At 47.2% G+C, this 13,436-nt stretch overlaps 1 protein-coding gene across 1 annotated transcript in view; it reads right to left on the bottom strand.

Moving 5' to 3' along the window:
- The window catches only part of HEATR1 (HEAT repeat containing 1), a 290,453-nt gene extending 282,010 nt beyond the window's left edge, over positions 1–8,443 (bottom strand). Inside the window, exons 1-2 of the mRNA XM_063918062.1 lie at positions 8,157–8,443; positions 4,779–4,995 (exon numbers count right to left, since the gene is read on the bottom strand). Of these exons, the coding sequence (XP_063774132.1) occupies positions 4,779–4,995; positions 8,157–8,424 (485 nt within the window). The 5' untranslated portion in view covers positions 8,425–8,443. The remainder of the gene's footprint in view (positions 1–4,778; positions 4,996–8,156) is intronic.
- Between the last annotated feature and the right edge of the window lie 4,993 nt (positions 8,444–13,436).

Genomic DNA, 13,436 nt, shown 5'->3' with positions numbered 1-13,436 from the left:
GCAAATTGGGACATGCAGGTAAGCATCCTTAATGTCCAGGGACACCATAAAGTCCCCTTCTTCCAGATTCGCTATCACTGCTCTGAGTGACTCCATCTTGAACTTTAATTTTTGTATGTACAGGTTCAAAGATTTCAGATTTAGAATAGGTCTTACCGAGCCGTCCGGCTTCGGTACCACAAATAGTGTGGAATAATACCCCTTTCCCTGTTGTAGGAGGGGTACCTTGACTATCACCTGCTGAGAATACAGCTTGTGAATGGCTTCCAATACCGTCGCCCTGTCTGAGGGAGACGTTGGCAGAGCAGACTTTAGGAACCGGCGAGGGGGAGACTTCTCGAATTCCAACCTGTAACCCTGAGATACTACCTGCAGGATCCAGGGGTCCACCTGTGAGTGAGCCCACTGTGCGCTGAAATTCTTGAGTCGACCCCCCACCGCCCCTGAGTCCGCTTGTAAAGCCCCAACGTCATGCTGAGGGCTTTGCAGTAGCCGGGGAGGGCTTCTGCTCCTGGGAGGGAGCTGCTTGGTGCACTCTCTTACCCTTTCCTTTGCCTCGGGGCAGATATGACTGTCCTTTTGCCCGCTTGTTCTTATAGGAACGAAAGGACTGCGGCTGAAAAGACGGTGTCTTTTTCTGTTGGGAGGGGACCTGAGGTAAAAAGGTGGATTTCCCGGCAGTTGCCGTGGCCACCAAATCCGATAGACCGACCCCAAATAATTCCTCCCCTTTATACGGCAATACTTCCATATGCCGTTTGGAATCCGCATCACCTGACCACTGTCGCGTCCATAAACTGCTTCTGGCAGATATGGACATCGCACTTACTCTCGATGCCAGAGTGCAAATATCCCTCCGAGCATCTCGCATATAAAGAAAAGCATCCTTTAATTGCTCTATAGTCAATAAAATACTGTCCCTATCCAGGGTATCAATATTTTCAGTCAGGGAATCCGACCAAACCACCCCAGCACTGCACATCCATGCTGAGGCGATGGCTGGTCGCAGTATAACACCAGTATGAGTGTATATACTTTTCAGGGTAGTTTCCAGCCTCCTATCAGCTGGATCCTTGAGGGCGGCCGTTTCAGGAGACGGTAACGCCACTTGTTTTGATAAGCGTGTGAGTGCCTTATCCACCCTAGGGGGTGTTTCCCAGCGCGCCCTAACCTCTGGCGGGAAAGGATATAATGCCAATAACTTCTTTGAAATTAGCAGTTTTCTATCGGGGTTAACCCACGCTTCATCACACACTTCATTCAATTCCTCTGATTCAGGAAAAACTACAGGTAGTTTTTTCAGACCCCACATAATACCCCTTTTTGTGGTACATGCAGTATCAGAGATATGCAAAGCCTCCTTCATTGCCGTGATCATATAACGTGTGGCCCTACTGGAAAATACGTTTGTTTCTTCACCGTCGACACTAGATTCGGTGTCCGTGTCTGGGTCTGTGTCGACCGACTGAGGTAAAGGGCGTTTTACAGCCCCTGACGGTGTCTGAGACGCCTGGACAGGTACTAACTGGTTTGCCGGCCGTCTCATGTCGTCAACTGATTTTTGTAACGTGCTGACATTATCACGTAATTCCATAAACAAAGCCATCCATTCCGGTGTCGACTCCCTAGGGGGTGACATCACCATTACCGGCAATTGCTCCGCCTCCACACCAACATCGTCCTCATACATGTCGACACACACGTACCGACACACAGCAGACACACAGGGAATGCTCTTATCGAAGACAGGACCCCACTAGCCCTTTGGGGAGACAGAGGGAGAGTTTGCCAGCACACACCCAAGCGCTATAAATATATAGGAACAACCCTACAGAAGTGTTGTTTCCTTTATAGCAGCTTAATATATCAATATCGCCAAAAAAGTGCCCCCCCTCTCTGTTTTTTTACCCTGTTTCTGTAGTGCAGTGCAGGGGAGAGTCCTGGGAGCCTTCCTCGCAGCGGAGCTGTGCAGGAAAATGGCGCTGTGTGCTGAGGAGATAGGCCCCGCCCCCTATTTCGGCGGGCTCTTCTCCCGGTGTTTGTGAGACCTGGCAGGGGTTAAATACATCCATATAGCCCCAGGGGCTATATGTGATGTATTTTTAGCCAGAACAAGGTATTATCATTGCTGCCCAGGGTGCCCCCCCCCCCCCCAGCGCCCTGCACCCTCAGTGACCGCTGGTGTGAAGTGTGCTGACAACAATGGCGCACAGCTGCAGTGCTGTGCGCTACCTCATGAAGACTGAAAAGTCTTCTGCCGCCGGTTTCTGGACCTCTTCACTTTTCGGCATCTGCAAGGGGGTCGGCGGCGCGGCTCCGGGACCGGACTCCATGGCTGGGCCTGTGTTCGATCCCTCTGGAGCTAATGGTGTCCAGTAGCCTAAGAAGCCAATCCATCCTGCACGCAGGTGAGTTCACTTCTTCTCCCCTAAGTCCCTCGTTGCAGTGAGCCTGTTGCCAGCAGGACTCACTGAAAATAAAAAACCTAATAACTTTTTCTAAGCAGCTCTTTAGGAGAGCCACCTAGATTGCACCCTGCTCGGACGGGCACAAAAACCTAACTGAGGCTTGGAGGAGGGTCATGGGGGGGGGAGGAGCCAGTGCACACCACCTAGTCCTAAAGCTTTTATTTTTGTGCCCTGCCTCCTGCGGAGCCGCTAATCCCCATGGTCCTGACGGAGTCCCAGCATCCACTAGGACGTCAGAGAAATATATATATATATATATATATATATATATATATATACACAATTTCCCACTCACTGCGCGCCAATGTGCCCCCCCTTTCTTTTTTCCAACCTCTGAAGCGTTCAGCAGGGGAGATTCCGGGGAGCCAGCATTTCTCATGCAGCTCTGTGGAGAAAATGGCGCTGGTTAGTGCTGAGGGATCAAGCTCCGCCCCCCACCCCCCAGCGGCGGGCTTCGGTCCCTCTTCAATTTTCACAAAAATGGCAGGGGATCATCTATTTGCTGCCTCCGCAGCCTAATAGCACCTTATTGCCCATAAACGAGGTTTATTGCTGCCCAGGGCGCCCCCCCCCTGCGCCCTGCACCCATCAGTGCTGTCTGTGTGTTGTGTATGGGAGCAATGGCGCTCAGCTTACCGCTGCGCGCCTTACCTCATGAAGATCTGAAGTCTTCTGCCGCCTGAGATGTCTTCTTGTTTCTCATACTCACCCGGCTTCTATCTTCCGGCATCTGTGAGGAGAACGGCGGCGCGGCTCCGGGACGAACCCCAGGGTGAGACCTGTGTTCAGACTCCCTCTGGAGCTAATGGTGTCCAGTAGCCTAAGAAGCAGAGCCTATCAGTTAAGTAGGTCTGCTTCTCTCTCCTCAGTCCCACGATGCAGGGAGCCTGTTGCCAACAAGACTCCCTGAAAATAAAAAACCTAACCAAATTCTTTTTCCACAGAAAACTCAGGAGAGCTCTCTGCAGTGTACCCTTCTCCTCTGGGCACAGAATCTAACTGAGGTCTGGAGGAGGGGCATAGAGGCAGGAGCCAGTGCACACCCATAGGAAAAGTTCTGTTAGGTGCCTATGCCTCCTGCGGAGCCCATCTATACCCCATGGTCCTTACGGAGTCCCCAGCATCCTCTAGGACGTAAGAGAAAATATAGGATCTGGTTGTGTACACCATACGCTGTGTACGCCGCAGCCAATAGCAATCCTGCACTGTCTCACCAGCCAATAGCAGGCTGAGGACTCCATCCCTGCCCACCTTCCCCTCTGGCAGCCAGCACCCAGCTTCCAGTTCTCCAGGCTCTGCATACTCCTCTCTGGGGCCAGACTCTGTATCTAGCTCCTCATCCGCCCCAGGCTCTGTTCCCCATCTCTCTGGGATCTGTACCCTGCAGCAGCATTGTTGCCCTCATCATGTAGGTGGTGCCAGCCACCTCCAGCAGCCTGAAGTGATGTATGCTCCATCCCTGACCGAGCAGGCAGAGAGGCAGACACTGCTCAGGCATAGAGGGAGCTGGAGCACCAGGGTGATGAGGGACAAGCAGGGAATGCAGCTCATCGAGCTAGAGGTGAACAGTATCCAAGATGAGAAGGCTCTGGTGACAAAGTTGGGGCCACCAAGCAGGAGAACAAAATTAACTACTGCCCTCAGGTCTGCTTGCCCCTAAGTAATGCCCCAACGCTATCTATGCTTATTACCTCCCTACCCCCAGTACTGCCTGCTCCTCAGTACTGAATATATGAGTGTGACTTGCCATGTTGTATATGTAGGGCATTTGGGGTGGTCTGATGCTATATGGGTAGCTCAAAAGCATAAATTGGGATGGGAAGCAGAAAGTGATTTTTTTATTTTTTAAGTGAAGGGTCCCAGGGACACACTAGGGACTATTTTTTCACTCAGCGCAATCACTAACCTACTGTAGGATCTGTAAAGCATAAACAAACAAACACAAATATTTGATTATATATATAGTATATTTAGAAACTAATATATTACAGTCCCTGAAGCTGAAAGACCCAGCACATCAGCAATATGGCATTGTGCAGACAGCTGATGATGCTCCAACATCCAGACTAGAGGACTGTGAGATTGCCACACATAACTGGAGGAGATAGATCGATTATGGACACTGACAAAACGAATGATATTATAATGAACGTACTGTAAGCTATAGACGTTACGTCACATGAAATTGATGAGTCCAATATCAAGCATATCACATACATTCATCTCTTCATAGTTTCATTACACAAACAAACAAAAAATAATTAGCGTGCCTTTATACTTCATGCTTTGCAATAATGTTATATACTGCACCTGTGAATAAGCCACTCCAGGCACTTCTGGGCTGGTTTCAGCATAAAGTAAGGGGACAGGTGTGTGAGGAATAAGGAAATGTTCTCATCCAGCTGGTTATTCATGGCTTTGCTTTGGACACTGCGCTCCATAGTTTTAGAAGTTGGATTGAACAGAGTCTCTTCAAAGATTTGAAAGGAGGAGTCAATCCCCATTAGTTCTTCAAGACCTGTGCAGCCTTTGCAAGACATAAAGAGAAACAAAGTTAGTCACGATTTATCAGCATTTCATTAGGAAAAAATACTGCACAAAGGTGAATATTACAGATTTGTAACAAAACTTAACCCCAGTATTTAAAGTAAATTCATATATATGTGCCATATATGTGCCAAGCTGCTGCTTAGATCTTAAAGGACCTACACACTGGGCGATAATTCTCAAAGATATGTACGATCTCATTAATGAACGAGATACCGTTCATATCTTTGAATGTGGAGGCACCAGCGATGAACGATGCGCGGCCCCGCGCTCGTTCATCGCTAGTGCCCCGTCGGCTGTGCATATTTGCCTGTACGTCCATATTTGCCTGCACTACTATGGAGCTGTGTGACGGGGGACTCCCCCTATCCACCCCACCCCCCACCGCCGGATCGTCCGTCGTACATATCCGCCGTCTGGCAGCTCGGCGGCGTATCGTTAAATGTGTAGACTATAATTACCTTTGACACGGATGTATGCTGTATTACATGGTTTACTTTAATATTTCTAGAATGTATTTCTCCCCAAATCATTCACACTGTACACTTTAAACAGAGCTGAAGTGTGGTTTGTGATTATCTTCACCATGGTTTACATCCATTGCTGAGAGAAATGGAAGAACCACAGGAATATACTGGTTTACAGGTTTTTTGATTTATCGCCAATTCCCTGAACAGATATTAGGACCAAACCTTGATCAGATCAGATCATTTCAGGAATGTTAGTATATGTGGATGGAAGAAAACCTGCATTAGTCTGTGTGTTTGGTCATCTTCTAATCACAGAATCAGGTCCCAATGATGCCTTATAAATACAGGTTGAGTATCCCATATCCAAATCTTCCGAAATACGGAATATTCCGAAATACAGACTTTTTTGAGTGAGAGTGAGATAGTGAAACCTTAGTTTTTTGATGGCTCAATGTACACAAACTTTGTTTAATACACAAAGTTATTAAAACTATTGTATTAAATGGCTGTGTGTATAAGGTGTATATGAAACATAAATTAATTGTGTGAATGTACACACACTTTGTTCAATGCACAAAGTTACAAAAAATATTGGCTAAAATTACCTTCCGGCTATGTGTATAAGGTGTATATGTAACAAAAATGCATTCTGTGCTTAGATTTATGTCCTATCACCATGATATCTCATTATGGTATTCAATTATTCCAAAATACAGAAAAATCCGATATCCAAAATACCTCTGGTCCCAAGCATTTTGGATAAGGGATACTCAACCTGTACTACTACTACTACTACTCCTCAGCAGCTGGGTCTCATCCACCTGTTCCACGAACATGAGGCCAAAAAGGAACTCTGATTACGTTATTCAAGCCTTCTGGCAGGATAACATAAGGCAAACTGAGTATTATTTACTGAATTTCATTGAAAAGTGGTCATGATCAGTCACATCTAGGTCTATTACAGGAAACTGGGAAAGCAGCAGAGGAAAAATAAGTCTTCAATTTCTCTTTTAAAAGAGAATGATCATCTAAATTTACTAAATGTATGTATACTGCTGATTAAAGGTCAGCTTCGGATCATCTGATAACACAAAGCTCCCATTGCATTTAATTAAGCCATCTAATAAATGACCCATATTTTGCAAACTTATTTTAGCTGTACTTCTTGCTGCTTGTACAAGGGGATTGGTATGAGATCCCGCCGTCCGGGATGCGGGACGTCAGGATCCCGACATCGGCATCCCGAGCGGAGGAATGCCGGCAGGTGGGGGGAGAGCAAAGAAGCCCATTGCGGGCTCACTGCGCTCGCCACAGGTTATATTCTGCCTCTATGGGTGTCGTGTACACCCATAGAGGGGGAATTACCTACCTCGTCGGTATACCGCCAGCAGTATGGTGGACCTGTCGGTATCCCGGCATCGGTATTGCAACAGCCGGGATCCCGACTATCAGTATGCTGACTGCATACCCAATTAAGATAGGTGTAGAATAAAAAATAAAACTAGAGAGACAGAAGTATGACACCATCACAAACCACAGGACGGTACTCTCAAAAGGAGAACATGCAACTAACTTATCAGGCCAGAAAATGTTAAAAGACTTTGGGCTCAAGTTCAGAACATGGGACCCCCTGGGCTAGCATAACTAAACTGCCTCAGAACACTGCCCGAGAGTGGTTAGAGAAGCGAGCGAACTTTAAATGTTCTGAATGGGTTTAATGATGCTCTGAAGCAGTTTTGTAATGCTAACCCAGGGGGTCCCATGTTCTGAACTTGAACTAAGAGTTTGCCTACTTTAAGGCTAAGTGGCTATTCCATGAGAAACCGTTGTATTAATGATTTGCCAAAGGGTCCTGCCAGGCTATTACCATCAGCTGTGCTCTGTTACTGGTCAATGTGAGAGGAACCATACTTCCTAACTTTGGTCTTCACACCCCTAGCACTGTATGGTATACCCAGGGGGTACGCAATGGGGATCAGTATGATTTAACAGTGGCCTGGAAGCCAGCCGTCAGTATACCGATAGCAGCATCCCGGCCACCAGTATGCCGGCAGTGTGGCGAGCGCAAAGAGTCCCCCTTCCAGGCTCGGTGGCTGCGCTCGCCACAGATTCTATTCCCACTCTATGGGTGTCGTGAACACCCACGATAGGGAATAGTGTCTTTGAGCCGAGACTGTCAGCATTGTCGGCTGTCAGGATTCCGGTGTCGGTATCCTGATTGCCGGGATCCCGACAGCCGGCAAATTAACTGCATCCGGTGCAATGAATAGGGCACTGGATTGGACGGAGGTCCTAGTCAATCAGGTGCCACAATACTTATACTCACTAGTCTGGGAGGCTTTAATTTACCCATCTAAACTTTGCTACAAGAAAACCAAATACCTAGTTCATCACCCATAGTGCAGCAGCTGAAAATAGGCAACTGCCGGGATTTGAGAGAGGGGCACACTGGCTGGAGGGGAGTAGTGATCCTGTGGACAACTTCATTAAACCACCAGCACACAGACAAATAACAAGTACACTATTTTACATTACACTAATTTTCACCATTAATAATAATAATAATGTTAACCAGCGCGAACACAGGTCTTTAATTAAATAGTTAATGGCAACGGTACAGTACTTAGCATTATTTCAAACACTTTATATCGCATAAGGAGACCCTACTTACCAAGTGCAAAGAAGGTGTCTCTGTCAATATTTGCAGCTTCCTTGGGATCAAAGAGAAGGGAAGCGACCTGATGCCGAGTAAACAAGCTAGGGTCATTCTGCGGCAGCGCAAGGCGCTTCAGCTGGTGCGAGAGAGAAGTCATCGCTGCAGCCAGATCGGTCACTGGCAACACTCCTGTCCACACGTTGCTGCTGCTGTGGTTGTCATGTGGCCCGCGCAGCACAGTGACGTCAGGAAGAAAGTCGCGCAGCGCACACGTCTCCTCCATAGTGGTAGGGTAGCGTCTAGTTTACCTTCGTGGAGAGGACCTTTCCCATAACCTCCTGGGTCCATGTCACAATCTATGGGGGGGGTCTCTGATGGGTTGGTTCATCTACCGTCTCTGATGCCTGTAGAAAGGGACAATTCTGTTGTCAGTCAGCATAGTTGCCAATTCAGCTTATAACAAGCGGAATTGGGCTTCTTTTTGTTTCAAGTTGCTTTATTTTTTTGACGGTTGCGTGTTTTTGGGCTTATTATTTCTTTTGCTGCTTATTTTGGTTTTTTTTTTTTTTTTTTTATTTAATGTATAGGTACAGACGGCACCGACCATCAGAAGTAGTCATTCATCCATTCAACACAGATCCTTACAAAGACATAGGTGAAAAGCTGTGGATGAATAGATGAATTTGGGGGTCTTAGATTGTGTCAAATTGCTGCATTTTTCTAAAACAATGGAAAAATGATAGTAAGCGAGTTCTTTTCTGCAAACCAAGGAGATTATTCAGAGTTGGTCGCAGACTTTGCTATTTAAGCAAAATTTGCAACCACCAAAATCACACAGGGCAAGGCCAGCCAGCATGTGTGGTGCCTCCTCGTGATGCGATCGCAATTCAAAAAGAGGTCGACCCCTGCCTGTGCAGCATAACTGCATAAGCAGGGGCACCGCTGCAATGTTTCCAATCGCATGAAACGCAGGCGACATCATTGGCCGGCCCCGAAAACGGCCATGACACACCTGCATTTCCCGTGACTCTCTCCCACAATACCGTAACGTTGCCCCCGGACACCCATCGCCTGTCAATTATGATGCGATTGCATCATGATAGCATATGCAGATGGCTGAAAATCGGTTGTTTGGGATTATTATTACCGTCTGTGTCAGGGTCTGAAAAAGGCCCATAATGTCTACCACAGACTGGAGGGGATGTAGTTAACCCAGCTGTCGGGATCCTGGCGTTCAGGATCCTAAAGCTGAAATTCTGACAGACTGGAATGCCGACAGCACTCGCCACAGGTTTTCCAACTCGTGGGTGTCCACAAGACCCACAGAGTGGGGATAAAACCTGTGGTATGTGCAGCAAGCCCGCAAGCGGACTCTTTGCGCTCTCATCGCTGCCAGTATTCTGGCTGCCGGGATTCCGCTCTTGGTATATTGACAGCCAGCATCCTGTCCGAAGGGATACCAGAAGAAAAAGTTCAAGAAACTGAAAGCTATCCACTTGACTTCAAGTTCCAGAACTTGTCTTCAGTCCATCCAGCAGCAGCTGAGATAACACTGAGTAGTAGCCAGATATAGCACTTATAATTAGATGTATTTTAATTAGAAAACTAAAAACTCAAGTTGTGCTTTTTTTGGGAATGGTTTGGGCTTGTTTTGGGCTTATTTTTTAGTCATCAGTTGCTTGTTTTTCATTTCATAGTTGGCAACACTGTCAGTCAGTATACTCACTGGTTGCTGCGGGAACAACACAGTCGCTGCCGGTAAAGTACAGAGAATGGTCCCGCTGCGTCCGCTCTCTGAGCTTCAGTGGCCCAAAAGTGTCTGTTATTGGGGGGGGACAAGTAGGGGCAGTATTGGGGCTGGGCTACAAAAATCTATATTCAGCAACTGAGCTCAATGGGGGGTATTCAATTGTTTGAAAAGTTAGCTGGTTGTCTGTTTTTTCCTATCTAATAGACATGAATAAACAGACATCCAACCAACTTTTCAAACAATCGAATTCTTCCACCCAATGTGTCTTCTAAATGTAACAGAACTGGCTGCTATAGGACTTACTATACCTGGGAGCACAGGTGAGAGAGGATCTGTTCTACTCTAAAGCAGACATCCCAACCTTCTTTAAGATATCGCATAAGGCAGAGCACACTAAATAGTCAGTAACTGATTTAGCTATAGGGACCAGATCCTAGAGACTTTGATTATGAAAAAGCTGCAGACAACGGGGCCTCTAATACTCCTTTCACACAGGTTTCTACCCAGTAATTTGCCGGGAGAACGGGCTGCAACCCAGGAATTTACCAGGGTCAGAGCAAGGAATTTTGACCTGGATTGACCCTTACATACAGATGAAATAACCCATGCATATTCCCTAATACCCCTTTCACACCGCAGCTTGTACCCGGTATTTTGCCGTTTTAACTGGCTTCCTAAACGGGTCAAGCTGCGATGTGAAAGGGTCCCCTTCAATTTACCGTTTTCAAAATACCTGTATTTTGAAACGGTAAAAAAGAAGGGTCCTACCCGTTTCAGTCCCATTTCACTGTGCAGTGTGAAAGGGTCTGAAACGGTATTTGCAAGCCCCAGCAGGTCATAGGCTGTCTCCATGTGTGATGTCAGCAGCCACAACCAGGAAACAGCTTGGAAAACACAGGAGACACATGTGAGAGTGGCTTTATAAACGTTTAGACTGCAAAGCCATTATAAAATGTCTAATTGGAGTGATGAAGAGGTGAGGGAGCTGCTTTAGGATCAGAGGGGATGAGGAAATCTGCTGCCAAATTACTGGGACAGTCAAGGATACCCTCATATATAAAAACATAGCAAAAATGCTTCAAGCTGCTGGGTTCCATCGTACGACTATCCAAATTATTAATAATGAATTAATTAATAATTATTAATAATGTGTGGGCCAGAAAAGTCCATTTATAATGACAACCACTGTTTTCTATGGGTGAAACGGGTTCAGTGTGAAAGGTACCAAAACGGTAATGAAATGGTAATTTACTGGTTACAACATGAGATGTGAAAGGGGTTTAACTGCTCAGATCCGTTTTAAGAACCGTTTCAAATACCATTTCAAAAGCAGGTTTTGCGATGTGAAAGCAGCATAACTGTCATTTTTTGCTGATACAGTACCATTTTTTTATGGTCTGTACCTGACAAAAAGGGCTATGTACCGATTTTCAGTGTCTCCCTTGTCCTATAGATTCCTACGGCAGCGCCGTGTGGTCACGCACCCTTTACCCGTGGCCTCACCCCCTTTTCGAATTTGCACCGATTTTTTTTCTTTAATGATGTTGGAGGGTGTGCCCGTGTTGAGTAGCAAATTACCAGGTAAAACTGCTATACCCGGTAATTTGCTTCCATGTGTGAAAGGTGGATCAGGCTGTGTGCGACAAAGCGTCCCGGCACTGAAAAGCCGTGAATTTCAGACGTTTCTGTTGGAAAAGGGTATTAGAAGACTTAATATATAATGCCCCTGTAATTTGCCAGGTCCTTTACTGTGTGAAAAGCTCTAGCCTCAGCACTAGTGTTCCGATGACAGTTAATAACCACATAACAGTAGTCTGTAGTTCTGGGTCTCTAAGCATTGCATAGAATTTTATCCAGGGACTTAGGGAGCAGCCTGGTGTAATATCCTGGGCATAAAACAAACCTATGATAATATAAATACATGGTTAAAAAGCACAGAAGCAAGGTGTGAATTAAAGTCATGAGAAGATGGAATATCGTTGGGGTTACAATGTGAATTTGGTAATTTGGCACCAATTAAGGCTAGAGATGAGCGGGTTCGGATTTAACGCCAGAATTAACGCCAGTTCGGTTTTATCCGGATTTTTTCTATTGGCTATCCAAAACACGTGACATCCGTGAGCCAATAAGATGCCGTTTTGAGAACCGAGTAAATCCGAGTAAAACTGAGTAAAACCGAACCCGCTCATCTCTAATTAAGGCACAATCTGGTTTTCTGTGTAGTTTATAGGTTTCCCTTCCTTCCCTGTGAGAGTATCATCAGTGTAGCCCCCATCATAACGCACAGTGGTTGTCTGACAGCGCAGCTCCCACATGCTATAGAAAGCGTCACCCATTTCTGTGTATTAAAGTCCGTTTCCTGCTTTGCACATGTTCTTTTTCAGTAACTTCAGTAAGAAATTTTCTCTTACGTCCTAGAGGATGCTGGGGACTCCAAAAGGACCATGGGGTATAGATGGATCCGCAGGAGACATGGGCACGCTAAAAAGACTTTTACTGGGTGTGAACTGGCTCCTCCCTCTATGCCCCTCCCCCAGACCTCAGTTAGACTTTGTGCCCAGGAGTGACTATACACACACTAGGGGAGCTCTCCTGAATTTCTCTGGAAAAGACTTATGTTAGGTTTGTTATTTTCAGGGAGACCTGCTGGCTACAGGCTCCCTGCATCGTGGGACTGAGGGGAGAGAAGTCAGACCTACTTCTTCTTAGTTAAGAGCTCTGCTTCTTAGGCTACTGGACACCATTAGCTCCAGAGGGTTCGATTACTTGGTTCGCCTAGCTGCTTGTTCCCGGAGCCGCGCCGTCACCCCCCTCACAGAAGCCAGAAGAAAGAAGCCGGGTGAGTATTAGAAGAACAGAAGACATCAGATGGCAGAAGACTTCAGTAACGGTACAGCGCAGCGGTAGCGCTGCGCTCCATGCTCCCACACACATCACCAACGGCACTTACAGGGTGCAGGGCGCTGGGGGGGAGCGCCCTGGGCAGCAGTTACTGGGGTCATATTACCTGGCAGAAGGCATATTCGGTGCCCGGGCACTGTATACAATACCCCCGCCAGTATAAAAATTTCAAATTTGAGCGGGGCTACAGCCCGCCGGGAAGGGGCGGGGCTTAGCCCCACAGCTCACCAGCGCCATTTTCTCTCTCCACAGCCGCTGCAGAGACGCTGGCCCGGACCTCCAAGCTCCTTCCAAGTAACAAGGGAGCAAAACGGGGGGGGGGGGGGCACATGTAATTTGGTGCTTTTTATGGTTATTGTCAGCGTCCGGAGTCTTACCGGTACGCTGGGGCCGCGGGGCTGGCTTCCTTGGCGATGTGCGGGCAGCGGCGGAGGTGGGCTGCTGCGCCGGATCCGTGGGCAGCAGTAGCGGCGGTGAGGGGGTCCGCTCGTGGCGGCGGGACGCCGCTACAGCGGGTCACTCTTGCTGAGCCGTTGCTAGGAGACCAGGGGCAGTGAGCATTGTGGCTTTGCAAAAAGGTCTGCATTACTGGCCGCCGCCATGTTGGAGACCAATTTTTAAGCATAGTTCCTGTTTCCTGTTTC

Source organism: Pseudophryne corroboree, chromosome 4 (assembly GCF_028390025.1).
Source record: "Pseudophryne corroboree isolate aPseCor3 chromosome 4, aPseCor3.hap2, whole genome shotgun sequence".
NCBI lineage: Eukaryota > Metazoa > Chordata > Amphibia > Anura > Myobatrachidae > Pseudophryne > Pseudophryne corroboree.
Note: the sequence above shows the minus strand (reverse complement) of the source record. Positions and strands in the feature narration are given on the sequence as shown.